Below are 19,430 nucleotides of genomic sequence, written 5' to 3' on the forward strand. Positions count from 1 at the left end.
CACATTACACTGACCTAAGTGTTTTTGGATGCGTGTTTTTTTTTTTTTTAAGCAAAAAGCTTTCTAATGTGAGTAAAGTGATACGTTTGTTTATTCACATGGGATTTAGACCCGGGAAACCAAGTGTGTGGACTCTCAACCAGGTGTGTGGACTCTCAACCAGGTGTGTGGACTCTCAACCAGGTGTGTGGACTCTCAACCAGGTGTGTGGACTCTCAAGCCAATATCCTTTACTGATCTAATGTGTTCCTACAGATGAGTATAAAAACCTGCAGTTTGGACGTGGATGTGGTCATGTGACTGTGTGGTTGAACCTCAGACTACACATGGCGATTTCTCTAATGGATTGTGAGTAGGTCACATGGTGTCATCCTCATTCTGTTTCTGTAGTCTTCCTCTCCCGACGTCCCGGCGAGGAGCGATGAGAATGGATGAAAACCCTGTTGCCTGGCAACGCATTAAACGGTGATTGGCAGGGACAATATGACAACCCTGATAACTCACAGACAGCAGGGGGGGCAGAGAGGGGGAAAGCGGAAGGAGGGAAGGGTGGAAGAGAAAGGAGCGATTTGCCAGAATGCAATTCATTCATTTTCTCTCTCTCTCTCTCTCTCTCTCTCTCTCTCGTATCCTACCACGGCTGTTGAGCCCTTGAGCAATGCCTAACTGTTCCAGGGCCGCCTGACGGGGGATGACCCTGTGCCCAGAGCTCTGTTCTCCCTGGGAGTGTTCTCTCTCTCTCTCTCTGTTCCGTCAGGCGAGTCATACAACTCCCACATCCTCCAGCAGGGTCAGATGGAGTGTGGGTGTACGGTGTACGGTAGCCGGTAGCAACAGATACTGCTAGAACATCTCCAACTCAGTTGGTGTCATAGTAGCAGTATTGCAGAATGTACTGTGGAAGAAATAACTCCTGCATCTGATGAGGCCCATATCTCTGATGTAGCCCATATCTCTGATGTAGCCCATATCTCTGATGAGGCCCATATCTCTGATGTAGCCCATATCTCTGATGTAGCCCATATCTCTGATGAGGCCCATATCTCTGATGAGGCCCATATCTCTGATGTAGCCCATATCTCTGATGCAGCCCATCTCTGATGTAGCCCATATCTCTGATGAGGCCCATATCTCTGATGCAGCCCATATCTCTGATGAGGCCCATATCTCTGATGTAGCCCATATCTCTGATATAGCCCATATCTCTGATGTAGCCCATATCTCTGATGAGGCCCATATCTCTGATGTAGCCCATATCTCTGATGTTGCCCATATTTCTGATGTAGCCCATATCTCTGATGAGGCCCATATCTCTGATGAGGCCCATATCTCTGATGAGGCCCATATCTCTGATGTAGCCCATATCTCTGATGTTGCCCATATCTCTGATGAGGCCCATATCTCTGATGCAGCCCATATCTCTGATGAGGCCCATATCTCTGATGTAGCCCATATCTCTGATATAGCCCATATCTCTGATGTAGCCCATATCTCTGATGAGGCCCATATCTCTGATGTAGCCCATATCTCTGATGTTGCCCATATTTCTGATGTAGCCCATATCTCTGATGAGGCCCATATCTCTGATGAGGCCCATATCTCTGATGAGGCCCATATCTCTGATGTAGCCCATATCTCTGATGTTGCCCATATTTCTGATGTAGCCCATATCTCTGATGAGGCCCATATCTCTGATGAGGCCCATATCTCTGATGAGGCCCATATCTCTGATGTAGCCCATATCTCTGATGTTGCCCATATTTCTGATGTAGCCCATATCTCTGATGAGGCCCATATCTCTGATGAGGCCCATATCTCTGATGAGGCCCATAGCACTAACAACCTAGGCGTTGTTAGCTCCATGCTCCACCAGCTGAGCCACAGAGGACCACAGAGGACCACAGAGGACCACAGAGGGCCACAGAGGACCACAGAGGACCACAGAGGGCCACAGAGGACCACAGAGGACCACAGAGGACCACAGAGGACCACAGAGGACCACGGTAGCAGTACTGCAGAATATAAACACTGGGGAAGAAAACAGACTACAAAGTAAACAAAGTCAAAGGCAAGAAAAGAAAAAGGAAAAACTGAATTCAAATCTGGGATTAAGAGTCTGAATTGTCAGCAGCTTTGATGTTAGATTGTTTTAGCACACTCTGGCTATTTCTAAATAACTGTAATAATCCAGGTTACGTTTTTTTAGCAATAAAGTCTCTCAGGTCCCAGTGTGATGCATGTGACTCCACAGGCTTACTGTACCGCTGGGGCTGGGAAATCGCCAATCTCTCAGCAGCTAACCCACTTTACAGCTCCAACCATGAGAAGGAGAATGAGAGTGATGGCTTTTCTGCTCTTTTGTGAACACAGAGTTCACCAGCTTGAAGCGCACACACACGCATGAACGCACACACACGCATGCAATCATGCACACGCACACGCACACGCACACACACACAGTAATACTACAACAAGATCCAACCTGTTCCTGCCATTGTGTGCCATTCAAGAGCAGGGGAGAGACAGGAGAGGAAGAGAGGAGAGGAAGAGAGGAGAGGAGAGGAAGAGAGGAGAGGAGGAGAGGAGAGGAGGAGAGGAAGAGAGGAGAGGAGGAGAGGAGAGGAGGAGAGGAAGAGAGGAGAGGAGGAGAGAAGAGGAAGAGAGGAGAGGAAGAGAGGAGGAGAGGAGGGGAAGAGAGGAGAGGAGAGGAGGAGAGGAGAGGAAGAGAGGAGAGGAGGAGAGGAGAGGAAGAGAGGAGAGGAGGAGAGGAGAGGAGGAGAGGAGAGGAAGAGAGGAGAGGAAGAGAGGAGAGGAAGAGAGGAGAGGAGGCACATGGTCACCTGAGCTGCTGCTGCTGTTCTCCCATGGAGGATCATGTAGCAACTGAACCGGGCCTGAGCTATGCACACAGGACGGGTCACTCAAGGTAACCCATGGCAAACCTATGAGGCGGGATTCTGGAGTGCTGATGTATCGATTATGTTGGCGCTGTCAGTCTGATAATCAACGGCCAGTCCGTTGACTATAGGAGTATGAGTATCTAATAGGCAGTCGCCGTCCAATAAACGTTCGACTCTAATGAAAGCAGGTCACGGTCACGCGCATGGCCAAGTGCGCCCGCGGATGGATAGATGGATGGAGGGATGAGGCGAGCCTGGGGTAACCAGAACGCGTGCGCTTCCTCTGGTCTGTACCCTACGTGCGTCTAAATATAATATCTAATCGCTGTGGCAGCCTATGCTCACTGTATCCGGCGATGCGCTGGCATCACCACAAACATATTTAGGGCATCAGCACATCATAGACAAAAGGCTAAAAATGTTTAGGCCGCAAGACGCATGCACAATATCGAAAGAAAATGTGCACACATTTGTTCAATAGCTTAGGGCCTGGACATTTGATGAAAAATGATGATGCTATGATTATTCATCGCCTCGACATGGCATGATGACAAAAGCTGTAAGCTGAGATTTAATTCATCCCTAAAATGAAAATCACGAAATACGGCAATAAACGGATACTCTTACCTCACAGTTATCATCTATGGGTCATGTTGTAGTCGGATGGGGACAAGCAGGTGGAACGATGCAAAACGACGCCCAGGGGATTTTGGAGAGAGACCATCAGAAAGGCAATCATTGCAATGAACCGCAATCTTAATTCTACAATTAGCCGTTATTTATTATTTCAATCAAAGCAGAATTTGTCGATAGATATCGTAGCTTACCCGTTTTGACCGGAATTCTGCTCTTGTATCGGATGTTGGTCGTCATCTTCGCCGCTCTCCTCCCTCGGTGTATCTTGGATCGGACGGCTGGGAGAAAGCAGCAGCCTCTCTGCCTCGGAACAGACAGACAGGTCTGGGGAACAGACAGACAGGTCTGGGGAAGGAGGGCTGTTGCAACATCACTCAAAGCCCCGCCCCTCTCCGTGTGGTACCTAATCGTGGCTGAAAACAAGCTTCCTCTGTTCGGACTGTCTGCATCAACATCATATGCAGCCTCCATATGTGTGAACTGTGTTTTGAAGGCTTTTTTGCACACATTGGGATAACACGTGATATTTAATGCTTTCTATACTCTCATCATCCTGTAATTGTGTTGCATCATGTTGTTAGAGTAGCAATATGGGATCACATAAAGAATATAAGATTGTTTTTTACATCATTGTTTGTTAACAATGTGATTGTAAGCACTGTATAGCTTCAGACATGGTTAAAACTATCATTTTGATCTCCCGGATGGTTTATATATATATATATATATTTATATTATTTTTATATATTTATACTATATATGGTCAGTTCTTGCATCCATAGCTCCATCTATGAATTTGAGAGCGGTAACATTTCTGCAGCCCCGTCCCTCAGCTGTTCACCAGTGGCAAGGAGAACGCTTTGTTATTGTTTGAATCCCAGATTAAAGGTGCAGTCAAACCAACTTCTCGGCCGGTAGCTTACCACAGTCAGCTTTCCATCGAGAGCATTTCTCTTCAAAAGTATCGTCTGTAATCATCTCCCAGTGTGGCATCCTGAATGCTCAACAACACACTTTTGACCTTTGAATAAACCACTCCTAGTAAATGTGTTCCTAAAGAAAGTTTATTTGTGAAAATGGAGTACAAAAATTGAGACATTTAAAAACAGGTCTCTACTGACCTACAGGTTTAGAGACAGTGAGAATATTTGCAGAATCAGAGAGAGATAGCCATGCTACAGAAACAATGTCAATGCCATGCTGATTATAACACTCCAAAACACACTCATGACATGTACACACTCACAAGGCTTCAGAGTGTGTGTACTGAATGGTTGGCTTGTGCAAAGACACTGTCACAAAATATAGAAAAGGAGTCAGTGTAAGAAATACAAGTTCAATGAATTCAATATGTAAGATAGATTAATGTTTCAGGGAGAAAACAAAAGCAACATGATGAAAACATCACTCTCTCACTCTCTCTCTCATACACACACACACACGACTTTAAGACTAGGCCATATAAACTGTAATGACATATAAAGACATATTATCCAAATAATAAAAAAAAAACATGACATGGTTTTGCATAGATTGAATGCCACCAACAGCTAGACAATAACTCAGTTACTCATTGATAATGATCAATACATCAGGGTAACGACTTGGTTGATCAGTATAAGAAAGCTCGTATCAACGATGGAATCATACATCTAAACAACCAACCTGACACATTACAATATGGGCAGAATTCAGGCAGATGAGCAATCAACCAAAATATATCAGACACCTTATTTTACCCACCCCCCAATCTTAACACAAAGAGGGGGCCATTTTGATGCAAGCTGCCATTACTGACCATCCTTGGGGGTGTCACTCAACCCTTGATGGTAGGTTCAGTGAGTCCGTCGTACACAAACAAATGACAAATGTTGTGGCTGTCATTGCGAGTGGCAGCATTCCTCAAACACAAGGACAGGGATTCCCCTGTCCTTGTACCCCTGGCTGGTGGTATGTGCTTTATGCTGGTGATATGTAACTAACGTGATAACATGGGAATTCGGCTCAACTGAACCTTGTCCTTGTTTGAAGGGAATGGAATGGAAAGACACCAAGACAAACTCCACCCAAACACAAGAGCATAGTAGTGGATCACATCAATATTGCATATGATAGACAAAAATGTGAAACACTGTTTTACCCTCATAGTTAAGTGTTGTGCTGTTGAACATAGGGAATAGCGCCACCTGTGGGACACTGCTATAGCTAAATAACACAGAGATGTTATTAGTGTGTTATTGAACTTTAGTATCGTTACCAATGAGAGTTCTGCGGCACACATGAGACAGAGTAACAGAAACACATCAACATTAGTCTAATCTAATAGAACATCATTTCATTATCTTGACGTCGAACCTGCAACCCATCCCATGACGTGACAGAGAAACACACCTCAGTGTGTTAACTGTGTGTTAACTGTGTGTTAAGGCCACAGCAGTGACGCAGGCAGGAACAACCCTGGTAATGGCGTGTGGGATCTCCCTACCCAGGGTGAAGGACCTGATGATCGGCCAAGTCACCGGAGGAGACCTGGGGTGATGTGGTGCAGAACAGGCTGCCTTTGGGGACCTAGCTCGTAGGGGGTGGGGGGGGGGGGTCCTGTTTTAGGGAGCAGAGAGAACAGAAAAGGAAAACAGGTCGTCATTCCAGAGGCTGTTTACTTCCTGTCTACCACTAATGCTCCAAACACCAGTGATTACAGGCCATTGAGATGGAGATGGATTTAAAACAACCAATAGCAGCAGTCCAAACCTGTGGTTCTACATTCAGCAGTTAAACAGCCCACAGAAGATGTTGGTCAGAACATACCTGTGTGTATGATAGGAGGGGAGGGGAGGGGAGGGGAGGGGAGGGGAGGACTCAGAGGAGGTGGAGGTGACCGGACAGCAGCTCCCCTCCGTCCTCCTCTCATCCCTCCCCCTCCGTCCTCCTCTCATCCCTCCCCCTCCTTCACTCGTCCCCCTGCATCTTCATCTGCGCCTGCATCTGCGCAATCATCTGCTGCATGCGCCTCAGCTGCAAACAGAGAAAGACACACGCATCACAGAGCTGAATCGCATGGGAACAGATCTTACTGCAGACCTACCTCAACTCCTTTCTAAAGAGAATATCCCCATCTAGTGGCTGAGCATGGAACTTCAAGTGTATCAATAGACGTCACCCCACCGCTGTCAAATATATTTAGTTCATTTTTGACACTCCTAAAGACCCAGAGTAAATATCACGGAATCTGTACAGGTTGTCTGGTGTTCAGAGGACTTATGGTAGTCGACTAAATCAGGTTCTATGGTACTCGTGTGTGTGTGTGTGCGTGTGTGTGTGTGTGTGTGTGTGTGTGTGTGTGTGGCAGGCTGAAGGAATGTATTTATGCACAATACATGGCTAAGCTGCTGTGGGATTCCAAGCTGCTTTGCTGCAGGAATGCAGGTTAGTGGTGTGCCGCTGCTTTCAGGAGATCACAGGAATACACTGAGGCCTAATTCAGTGACCAGCCTTAAACTCACTCATACACAGACATTCACTTAAGAATGTACTTCTGACAATTTCCCTGGGACATTAATCTTCTGTTTGATGTGGTTCTTTCCATGATAAAACACCATGACTCGCATTTGTAACTGAACATAAAACTAAGCGTTCAACACAACTCTGATATAGACTCTAAGCCTAACTCTGATATAGATAAACCTGACCTCACATAAGGACACAGGCCCTCTCCCACCCTGCCATACAACCCTGTACAATACTCTATACATCACTTGGGACATTCCCACCATAAAACTAGGCCAGGCCACTAAAGCAGGAAGTCAGGCAAGATGTCACATCCTGTTCAGGCGTGCGTGCTTACCAACAGTTCTGATTGCAATGTCCCGTCTATACATTACGTCCCAGCCTCCCAGCCTCCCAGCCTCCCGCCAGAACAAACAAGCCAATCAAGACCAATCAGGAAACCGAGGGTTGTTCATTATGCTCTTGCCTTGTTGAAATCTTTTGCAGAAAGTCGATACGAAAAGGGTGGGGACTCGTTGGAAAGGGTGTGATGCCTCGCCATGTGTGAAACTAATCAAATACAGAACGCCTTCGTCCACTAGATTCTGTGTACGGAGCAACAACTTCTGGCAAAACAGAATTCAGTTTATCCTTTCCCAGTGATTCTGCAATGTTGCAAGCTAGCATCGACAACAACTCTGCAAAATAGTCCCACCCAAAATAGTCCAGAAAAGACACACACGACATAACATAACATAACATAACAACAAGCAATCCTCTATGGGCACGTGGGAGAGGGGTCTTGGAATGGAATTGCGAGCTCGTTCCCACAGTGCTCCGTTCAGGGTTAATCCAAGCCAGATTGGCTAATCTAAATTTCTTCTGACCTCCAAAGTAGGAGTGACAACAACGTGACTTGGAGGTGTGGCTAAACAAGACTGTCTCCCTGTCAGCCATCTTTGTTTACAGTGTGTCTCCCTGTCAGCCATCTTTGTTTGCAGTGTGAGGCATGGGGTTAGCACCTAACCTCACACTATAAACAAAGATGGCTGACAGGGAGAGTCCTGTACCATTGTCTCTCGCTCAAAACCTACAGATGTGTAGGTGTGTGCAGGTGTGTGTGTGTGTGTGTGTGTGTGTGTGTGTACTCTCTCTAGTATCCAGCCCAGTCCCACAACTGTGCCCCTGGTGGTCAGTACTGTAGTACTCACCTCAGCCTCCTTCTGCAGAAGGATCTGGTCCTTATCCACCACCTCCTCCTCCACAGCCCTGAAGGCCATGCCAGAATACACAATTCATTACAGTGAATCTCCACAGTAATTCTCACACAACATGATCTCAACCTGAACCTGCAGTGTGTTGGGTGTTCAGAGGCAACAGAAACTCTCTCTCTCTCTCTCTCTCTCTCTCTCTGAGCCTGTGTGTTTGCCTGTCTGTTAGGATGAGGATGAGGACCATTGCAGAGCAGAGACACCCACCTGCCGGCTCTCTTCAGCCTCTCTGAGCGGAAGTTCTCATAGTGCAGGTCCTGAGTCACCTCCTGCAGGTCCTGCATGTGGGTGCTGTAACACACACACACAGACACACACACACACACACACACACACACACTTCTCTTGTCAAACACTAGATGGCAATATAGCGTATCCAAAGACAGCGGAGAGAATTATCTTTCATGAGGCAGGGAGAGCTGACATGCATTCTGTTAACTTAATCTTCATTCTCTAGGTAATACTGCAGTGGATAATTCGGTATCTCTCAGTTCTCATTATTTTCTCAAGCAGAAAGTTTCATACACGTTTTCAACTGGGAAGGGAGCATATTTAGTTCATGGCTTGTGCTCCTGTCTGAAACTACACTACCCAGAATCCTTATCCCATGACGTCAGGCGGTATTGTTGGCATGGTGACTCACACAAGCATGGTGCGGAGTTTGAGGAAGTCGTTGTGTTCAGGGTTCTCGACCTCTACGACCCCCCAGGGGTACAGGCGACCACGGATCTTCTTCCCTTTGACCTCAATCAGCTGGTTAGAACCAATCACAGCAAACGGAATACTAGCCTGGGAGACAGAGATAAGAGGGGGAGGAGAGGAGGGAGGGAGGGAGGGAGGGAGGGAGGGATGAGAAGAAGTGATGAGCAGGAGACAGAGGGAGGGGTGTGGGAACAGAGGAATATGGAGATAGAGAGATCAGGGAGGAGGGAGAGGAGGGGAGGAGAGATAGATGCAGATGGTGACAGGAGAACAATGGTTATGGATGAGAAGGAGGGGACACTGACTAAACCTCCAGAGTGGTCCCACATACTGCTGTTCCTAGTGGTGCTGTGGTAGAAGTACTTCTATGCATCCCTTTCCTCCAGTACTTTGGTCTCTAATGGTAGATGTAGGGGTCTCTAGTGGTAGATGTAGGGGTCTCTAATGGTAGATGTAGGGGTCTCTAGTGGTAGATGTAGGGGTCTGTAGTGGTAGATGTATCTAGTGTCTGTAGTGGTAGATGTAGGGGTCTGTAGTGGTAGATGTAGGGGTCTGTAGTGGTAGATGTAGGGGTCTGTAGTGGTAGATGTATCTAGTGTCTGTAGTGGTAGATGTAGGGGTCTGTAGTGGTAGATGTAGGGGTCTGTAGTGGTAGATGTAGGGTCTCTACACACCTTCAGTACTCTGGTCTGCTCCTTGAACTCCTCGTCCTCGTCTGAGTCGGCGTCTGGGAGCTGGTAGATCCTGATGCCGTGCTCTCCGATCTCATCTAGGATCTGCAACACACGCAAACACGAGATCAGCCGACGGGCATGACTCAACCCTGGCCTCCGGACTCAACCCTGGCCTCCGGACCCCTCACACTTCCTCAGATCAATCTACTTTGAGCCCCCCCAGGAGGAGGATGAAGTAGCCCCGGAGACACGAATCCAAGGTCACTTTGGCTCTCTCTCTCTCTCTGTGTCTGAAGGCTGCCACCACCCAGACACAGCCCCGCTCTTCTAAACCAGTCAGGCGGCCATTTTGGACGGCCGTCATGTCGCACATATTATGACCCAGCTTCAATGACAGGAGGGGGATTCTGGGTAATATCAGCACACACTGAATTTTTCCCTCCTTCTTGATCAAATCACTGCCTCTTCCACCGGATCATCTGGGGTCTGTAGGAGAGGCCTCCCCGCTGACCTCCAGACCATGACATCCCACCAATTACCCATGCCAGGATCAAAGTTCCCACAATCACCCGCTAATCAAACCCAGTCTTCCCCTCTGTAGTGGTTTGATAAAGCATAGACTCCTCGCCTAGCAACAGAGCACTGATGCTGGGTGTGATGGTGTAACAGTCACCATGTATTCAGTGTGTGGTGAGTTATAACCAAAGTAAAGACCGCTCCACAAACCTGTGTCGTGGTCCTCTGTGGCTCAGCTGGTAGAGCATGGCGCTAACAACGCTTAGGTTGTAGGTTTGATTCCTGCTGGGACCGTATATACTGAAATGTATGCACTCACTGCAATGTAAGTCGCTTTGGATAAAAGTGTCAGCCAAATGGCCTATATTATTATTATTATTATATTAAAACTGCAGTACCACTGAGAACCAGTGAATACCTGGTGTGTTTGTGCAGCCTCAGACCCAGTGGTTTTAATTAACCTACCCTTAGGGGGGAGACATGGGAGAGAGAGAACAGGGTGGGGGGGGGGAGAGTGGGAGGGAGAGAAAGGAGATTTGAAAAATAATAGTGTTTTAGAGCAGGGGTGTGTGTGTGTGTGTGTGTGTGTGTGTGTGTGTGTGTGTGTGTGTGTGTGTCTGTGTGTGTCTGTGTGTGTCTGTGTGTGGGTGTGTGTGAGGGTGTGTGTGTGTGTGTGTGTGTGTGTGTGTGTGTGTGTGTGTGTGTGTGTGGAGGTGGGTGTGTGTGTGTGTGTGTGTGTGTGTGTGTGTCATAGGTCTTACAGAGTCATAAGGAACATTCTCACCCCGCCTTGGTTCAAACCCCACCGGTGTAGAAACAACCGGACAAAAGGCCTTTGTTCACCAGTATCTAGGGGGACAGATGTGACTATTTATTATTCTAAACATCAAAAGGTGCATTTTCCTCTGTTTTCTCAAGAACAGAATACTGAATTCACAATGCAAGTGTGTGTTGTATTATCAAGCCAAATAATGCCAAGGAAGTTGTTGTTTTCCTGACATTTTGGGGGACTTTCATGTAATCTGTAAAAGGACAGTAGTTGAGTCAGCCAGGAGCCCGGGAAGTGAAGGCAGGTTTTCCTACGGAGCAGGCTACTGTTCAGGCTACTGTTCAGGCTCTTGTTATGGCTGGGCTTGTTTTCTCAGCGTGCTCACAGCCGAGTGTGTCAGAGGAGGGGATTGTTACGGACCAGATCTGAAAACAAACAGACTCTACTGGACCCAGTGGAAAGCGTGACATAGTACCAGATGCTCTCTCCATCTCTCTCTCACACACACACACACACACACACACACACACACACACACACACACACACGGCAAGCCTTTCCTAGCATGCACACACCAAATCACTCACACACACACACACACAGAAGGGCAGGCATGCAGATCCTTCCCACATGGGCCGGAAAAGCATCAGTATGGTGGAGCAGAACAGTGGGAATTTTGGGAAGAGAAAAATAAACAGATATCAGACACAAAGGCAGGAAAAAAGTAACAAACAACAAAACCGGTCACGTAAATCCAGTGTAAGGAAATTGGAGAAAAATGCAGAAAACCTGGTGTGAAACGTGTTAGTGAACAGACCAGCTATGGGAGCAGTACACAAGTTACTCCACACAAACAACCTTTCGTGTCAATCACAACAGCAAGTTGCATGCATGGACCTAAAGCTGCTGCAGGACTCGCCCGAAAACATTAAATGAGGCCAAAAAACAACCACTTGTTACTACTTGTGTCCTTCAATCTCTGGACAGGTGTTTGTACCAGTTCCCCGACCTGCAAAACCCAAACCTTCTAACGACTATTTACCAGGATTTACCTGTAACCTAACATCTATTTACTGCAGTATGACTACAGCACACCTGTAATCACCACCTTTAAGGGATGATGAGGTGATGGTAACACCAGCAGGTCTGAACCTGCCGGTATTGGACCGCTGAGGGAACTGGGACTCAACAATGGCACAATACCTCCTTGTGAATCGCCAGCTTAATAATACTACAGAGTGACCTGGGAGAGCTGAATCTCATCGGATGTCAAACTGACTCATTAGAGCTTAATACAGCAGCACTCCAATATTAGGACTTTACAGAGATATGGGCTACATCAGAGATATGGGCTACATCAGAGATATGGGCCGCATCTCAACAGTCTCAAGTGGCCTCTCCTCTCCTGTCATCGCACTGGCATGAAGGAACAGGGGAAAGCAGATTCTGGTAGTGGGAGGTAGTGGGAGGTAGTGGGAGGCAGTGGGAGGTAGTGGGAGGCAGTGGGAGGCAGTGGGAGGTAGTGGGAGGTAGTGGGAGGCAGTGGGAGGCATCCTCCACATTGTTTTTTACTCTAAATCCTGAATTTTCTGAAAGGGCACGGAGAGGAAGCCACTTTAGACTATTGAGATGCACCCCAAGAGAAGAGGATACAAGGGCCTTTCAATGACCACTGTCCCGGGAGCTGTAGCAAACCAACAGCACTCTTACAGAACACCAGGCTCCCTCTCCTCGATCCACCGGTGTATGTTTTCATTGGCACAGAGATAATACAGATAATAATAATATTATATGCCATTTAGCTGACGCTTTTATCCAAAGTGACTTTCATTGCAGTGAGTGCATACATTTCAGTATATATGGTCCCAGCAGGAATCAAACCCACAACCTAAGCGTTGTTAGTGCCATGCTCTACCAACTGAGCCACAGAGGACCACGTTATGTATGTATATATTACTATCCTGCCTGCCTGACCCTAAGGCCCAGATCACTTCTCCCTCTCTCTGGTCAGTCAGTCAGTCAGTCAGTCAGTCAGTCTCTCTCTCTCTCTCTCCCTCCCTCCCTCCCCTCCCCTCCTCCTCCTCCACCAGTGTTATGGTTGGCAGTGCAGGTCCCGTCAGTGCTTCCAGAGCCAGTAGGTAACAATGGCACACAGGCTCTGCCTCAGTATTAATTAGAATAGGAAGTCAAAGCATCAGATTCAGTGCTTCATTTGTTTGCTGTGGGACACGTGATCGAAACATGACCGTGTTTGTGGAGCACAAGAGCTCGTAACGTTCCCCCGGGGGCAATACACCACTAGCCTGGTTACACCACACCTGTTTGTGCTATGATTGGCATGACAACGATAGTTGGCTAACAGCAGCAGATCTGAGGCTCACAGACTAATGAACAGCTACTGTAGGGAGGACATTCTTCACTTATGGTGGCAGTGGACAAATAAGACCAATAAGTTGAAATGCTGACAGGTTGATACATTTGGGAGGCTTCGTAGGAGTGTGCAAACAGCTGGATTTCCTTGGTTGTGTACCTTCATGCTTTGTAGGCTTTAAATGTCCCTCACTTTGTTGTGATGAAATATGACGGTTCCCTGCCTCACTCCTAATATAGCACAACACCTCTAAAGATAGATGTGATTACAGAGGGACAGTCGGTCAGCCAGAGCCACAACAAGTGTTGCTGCATCCCCACAGAATCCCTCAGCTCTCCGACCTTTAACCCCACAGAATCCCTCAGCTCTCCGACCTTTAACCACACAGAAGCAACAGCTCTGTTTCTCACTAAAAAACCATTATTACAAGGATCAGACACCAGGTCACAACAAACCGCCATGGGAACAATATTTTCACATGGTTTACTCTTATTGTGCAGGATAATTGCTCCACATCCAAATAGAGTTTGACTAATCCAGCCACAAACCAGTGAGAAACCAGCCCAGACAAACACCACCTGGATCAAGCAAACATACAAGTAAAACAAAATGGCCACAAACCATAGAGGGGTCTGTAGCAAACAATAATATGAGCCACAGACTCTCTCTCCCTCTCTCCCTCCCTCTCTCTCTCCCTCTCCCTCTCCCTCTCCTGCTGACTCAGCTGATACTCCCTGGCCTGTTAGGGCCTGGCGTGGTGTGTGTGTCCGTGCAGAAGTACTATTCCACAGAGGAACAATACTTGGAAGTGAAAATATGTACCAAAGCAACTCTTATGAAATCAACAATGCAGAGTGAAAAAACTCTGTAGAGAAAAACAATTGAATGGCATCTTTAAACTCCCATCGACCCTGCATCAGGAGGGCAAGACCGGAGGTCCATTAAAGGATCTCAGAGTGAATGCTGGGAAAACTTTTACAGAACGTTTACGTAATGTTACAGCATCAGAATCAGAACCTCGTGAAAATGGTCTACAGACCATCGACCCTGGAGCCATTGGAATACAATGAAACACTACAGAATGAAACTAAACAGAAGACGTTTTACAGTAGGTGCCCATGTTCTTTAACTTCAGAGGGCTAACAGCAGTACTATTCAGATTACACAACCAAGAGGGGGTTTGTTGGGAAAACGCTGACTCCTCATTAGAAACCCTCTTGGTTTTTCACTCAAAAAAAACCCCAGCCTTAATTCAGAACTTAATTTGTTAACCTTAAGACCCATGAGAACAAATGACTCTCTCCTTCCAGGAAATGTCTTTAGACAAACCCTCTCTCCTGCCTGCAGGGAGTCTGAGGGGGTGACAGAGCCCCAACAATACCTGCTCTGAGGAGAGGCATGGCGGGGGGGGGGGGGGGGGTTAGACCCGCTCACACACACACACACCCATATGCACTCAGAGAAACAGACAAACACATCTCTCTCTCTGCAGCCTCAGTCACTGAACAGGGCTGGGATAATCTGGCGTCGGGAGGACAGCAGGAGAGAGAGAGAGAGAGAGAGAGAGAGAGTGTTTGTGTGGAGAGAGTGGAGTATGTGCCTGGCTCCAACCTCTCCAGCCCACCGCCCCCATGGACCCCACCCTTGCCCCATCCTGTCTGGACCGAGGGTCTGTACAGTACAGACCACCCACCTCTCCCTCTGATCACGGAGAGCGGAGGAGTGCTACTATGAAGCCATGTGTAATAATGTATAAGCTGGCATCACAAAGGACAGGCTTAAGTTTTAGACCGATTAAACAGCACCACAGCTTGGCCTGGCTACGGCTACGGACGTGTACTATCCAAGTTCAAAGGACTTGAAAAATACCATTCACGTGTTTGTAGTATTAAAGAATAACCTGACCGCGAAGAATGTTCCAGAAGAATGTTCCAGAACTCTATTCTATCTTACAATAGACTCTGAGGAACTTCTGGGGGTGAGGCCTAGATGTTCCCAAATCAAGGAAACCTGCTGTTTTCACACTGTAAAAGGCCTGCTCCTTGTCCACTCCTGAGTAGATGTTTGTGTGTGTGTTCGACTAGTTTTCTCCGCGGGGGGAAATGTGTATTTATTGTTTTAAAATCTGCTGAAGCGCAGAGCATGCCCAGTCACAATCACTGCCAGAGGGCAGAAAAATAAATACACCCGTGTGTTTGAGTCACGGGCAGGAAAAGGACTGGCACTGACCACACACACGCACACACACACGCACACACACACACACACAGAGATACAGACACACACACACACACACACACACACACACACGTGCACACACGCACACACGCACACACACACACACACACGCACACACACGCACACACACGCACACACACACACTGGACCTGCCTGGTTCCGGAGACATCAGGTCATCATTGTTCAATCCTAAAGGCCAGCTACTGTTTGTGTGGGCAAAGGACCCATTAGTCACTGAGGACCAGAGTGGCGTCCCGTTGCATGAGGCCCTCAGGAGATGACAGAGAAACAGCACACAGCTTGAGGGGAGAAGACAAGGCCTCCATTCTCCCATCATCTTTACACTCACTTGGGCCAAAAACACACACCAGAAGGTTTAACCTCCATACAGCTTAACACTCCAAATTGAAACCTCACATCACAGAATTTGATCCAATAACTTTCTAGTCACCTATCCATGTCTCTATTCCCGGCTGGGGGACGACGACTACCAGCCGGAGGGGGACTACCAGCCGGGGGGGGGGGACTACCAGCCGGAGGGGGACTACCAGCCGGGGGGGGGGGACTACCAGCCGGGGGGGGGGGACTACCAGCCGGAGGGGGACTACCAGCCGGGGGGGGGGGGACTACCAGCCGGAGGGGGACTACCAGCCGGGGGGGGGGGACTACCAGCCGGGGGGGGGGGGGATTGGGGGGGGACCAGTGGCAGTATCTGGTTTGGTTTGACTTAACTACATAGATACAATTTCCTTCAAATAATCTCAAGGGATTTAGATTAACCATTTATGGGGGGCATTGTAAAATTATGTACATCTATTGCTTTATGAGTCACACTCTGACAGGCTACTGAGGACTTGTACTGTTGGACTCACGGTGCTCCTTTTTCAGTGGCATTGTCCAAGACTCCAGTCTAGACCAGCTCCTGTGTGAGAGTGAGTGAGTGAGTGAGTGAGTGAGTGTGTGTGTGTGTGTGTGTGTGTGTGTGTGTGTGTGTGTGTGTGAGTGTGGTAGTTTAAAGCTCCACACACAATATGCCTGCAGGGTCACAGACACAGAGGATCAACTCTCCAATATAACCTGCTCAGGACAACTTATGAGTAACAGACCCCTGAGAGACCCCCACTAGGACCCCTGAGAGAGAGAGAGAGAGAGAGAGAGAGAGAGAGAGAGTGAGAGAGAGAGGGAGAGAGAGAGAGAGAGGGAGAGAGAGAGACAGGGAGAGAGAGAGAGAGAGAGAGGGAGAGAGAGAGATAGAGAGAGGGAGAGAGACAGGGAGAGAGAGAGAGAGAGAGACAAGGAGAGAGAGAGAGAGAGAGAGGGGGAGAGACAGGGAGAGGGAGAGAGAGAGACAGGGAGAGAGAGAGAGAGAGAGAGAGAGGGAGAGAGAGAGAGAGAGTTAGTTAACTAAAGGATGGAGAGCAAGAGGAGGGCAGAGAAGGAGAGGTTTGTTCAGTGGTAGATAAGCTTATGTTGCGTGGGGCCGTGGGCTGTGTCTTGTCGGTGGAATAGTCTTGACACATTGCAGGAAACGTATATTGTTTTCTACAAGCTGTTTCCCCGTAATAATACTGGGCTGGGGCTGGGGGGAGGGGAGGGGAGGGGAGGGGGCCACATCTACTGAGACACAAACAGTGTAAAACGGTGAGAAAGTGGCCAGTGAAAAACAAATAAACTAATAAATAACAGGGTGAAAAAACACAGAGGGCCACCAATCATTCTGGAACAGTGGGCTTTCTGGCAGGTTCCTGGCTGCTGTCTCTCTGACCTCAACAGAGAGGCTGGTACTCTGCTGCTCTGGTGTGGCCGGACAGGACAGGACAGGACAGGACAGGACAGGCACGTACACCCATCTACAGAGTGACAGACTCTGTTAACAAACGCTGTGCTGTCAGAACGGGTCAGGTTGTGCTATACTGGGGATATTGGCATGGCTCTGACACTGCTCAGCCAATCCGAATGTGGGGCCGAATGTGGTTGTTAAATGAGGTCAAAAGAAACTGTGCATCATAATAAACTCCCAAGGCGGGAGATGCTAAGAATATGCCCCAGTGGGGACATCTCACTGCTGCCATGGTGGAGGTCTAAATACGGAGGCCAGTAACCTCCTCTATTTCCTGCCAATAATGGTCTGTCCAGGAACTCACTATCATTAGCCTGAGAATCTCCCTTAATTAGGCCATCCCTGTTTAATCTGAGTGTGTGTGTGTGTGTGGTGCGTGTGTGGTGCGCGCGTGCGTGTGTGTGTGTGTGTGTGTGTGTGTGTGTGTGGTGTGTGTGTGGTGCGTGTGTGTGTGGGTGTGTGTGTGTGTGGTGCGTGTGTGTGTGTGTATCCATTCAGTGTAATTTAATTGCTTGTTAGTTGACAGCAAGGAGGTTAATGTTTGTTAAGAGAATGCTAAGTGGACCATGGGAACCCGGCCTATTGGACAGATCGTGTTTAAGACAGCTGAGCAGGAAAAGAGGGAGTGATGCTATCACAGTGTGTCCTGTCCCCCTCTCACCCCCTCTCACCCCCTCTGGCCCCCCTCTCACCCCCTCTGGCCCCCTCTGGCCCCCTCTCACCCCCTCTCACCCCCCTCTGGCCCCCTCTCACCCCCTCTCACCCCCTCTGGCCCCCTCTCTCACCCCCTCTGGCCCCCTCTGGCCCCCTCTCACCCCCTCTCACCCCCTCTGGCCCCCTCTCTCACCCCCTCTCACCCCCTCTGGCCCCCTCTGGCCCCCTCTCACCCCCTCTGTCCCCCTCTGTCCCCCTCTCACCCCCTCTCACCCCTCTCACCCCTCTGGCCCAGACTTCTAGAGGATACACACACCCCATACTGCTGTATGAGTCAATTGAAATGTCACCTAATGACTCCAAACACAGTAACAACTGACTATATTAAACACAAATAGCAATTGTATAAACAATAGAAAACTTAATCTAAAAACCTAAGACGGCATTAAATCAGTGTTTTTCCAAATGGTGTGTCGGGAATCACAAGTGGGTAGCAGCTTAAGAGCAGCTGGGGCAGGAAACCTTGCTTTGTTCATCCTGAGGAGCAAAGGAACATTCAAAAGGCTGTAGGAAGGTCACGGCACAAATCACTGCCACACACACAATCCAGCCTAAAGGTCCCTTCAGGACTTGGCAACTTCAGATGTCGGGGCACCTGTTCAGTGACTAAGATGTTATGTAAATCCAGCTATAGAACTATAGAAGGAGGAATAGAGTGTATGTGTGTGTGTGTGTGTGTGTGTGTGTGTGTGTGTGTGTGTGTGTGTGTGTGTGTGTGTGTGTGTGTGGTGTGTGTGTGTGTGTGTGTGTGTGTGTGTGTGTCCATTGCCTACAGTGCCGCTGTCTTTCTTAAGACGCTACATCAGCACTTCAGACAACCAGGTTGTGCCGGTAAGCCATCGACAAAGCAGCTCCTCCGTCCTCCACTGGAGCCGAGCCGAGGGCCAGCCCGCCCCGCTCAGCTTGTCCCCGGGCCAGAGAAGGGGCCTCCCTACTAGGGGAAAAGCCCACCGTCTCTGGGTCCTCAATAAGGGGTAGGCAGGGGGGTCTAGGATTGAACACACAGCACCAGCTGAGGGTAGAGCTGATTATTGTGGCTTTGCTCTGGCACCTGGCCGAGGGGGGGAGGGGGGAGGGGGGGGGAGGGGGAGAGGGGGGTGAGGGGAAGAGAATGCAGAGGAGGGAACAATGAATGTTCCAAGTTAATATACAGATTCTGGTCTGTTCAGGAGTGGTTAGAAGAGAGTGGGACGGGGGAGGATGAAGGGGGAGGGGGGGGGGGGGGGGGGGCAGACAGAATCACACACACACACACACGTACACATATCTCACTTCAGAAAGACTGAAGTCTGCGTTTGATCACTAAGCTGTAG

General features: G+C 48.5%; 1 protein-coding gene across 1 annotated transcript in view; it reads right to left on the bottom strand.

Moving 5' to 3' along the window:
• Positions 1–4,584: 4,584 nt before the first annotated feature.
• LOC310807219 (septin-2) overlaps positions 4,585–19,430 on the bottom strand; it is a 24,836-nt gene continuing 9,990 nt past the window's right edge. The window contains exons 8-13 of the mRNA XM_083673584.1: positions 9,670–9,771; positions 8,937–9,082; positions 8,501–8,584; positions 8,234–8,291; positions 6,345–6,551; positions 4,585–6,134 (exon numbers count right to left, since the gene is read on the bottom strand). Coding sequence (XP_083529710.1) covers positions 6,486–6,551; positions 8,234–8,291; positions 8,501–8,584; positions 8,937–9,082; positions 9,670–9,771 — 456 coding nt within the window. The 3' untranslated portion in view covers positions 4,585–6,134; positions 6,345–6,485. The remainder of the gene's footprint in view (positions 6,135–6,344; positions 6,552–8,233; positions 8,292–8,500; positions 8,585–8,936; positions 9,083–9,669; positions 9,772–19,430) is intronic.

This window comes from Argentina silus, assembly GCF_951799395.1.
Source record: "Argentina silus genome assembly, chromosome: 7".
Taxonomy (NCBI): domain Eukaryota; kingdom Metazoa; phylum Chordata; class Actinopteri; order Argentiniformes; family Argentinidae; genus Argentina; species Argentina silus.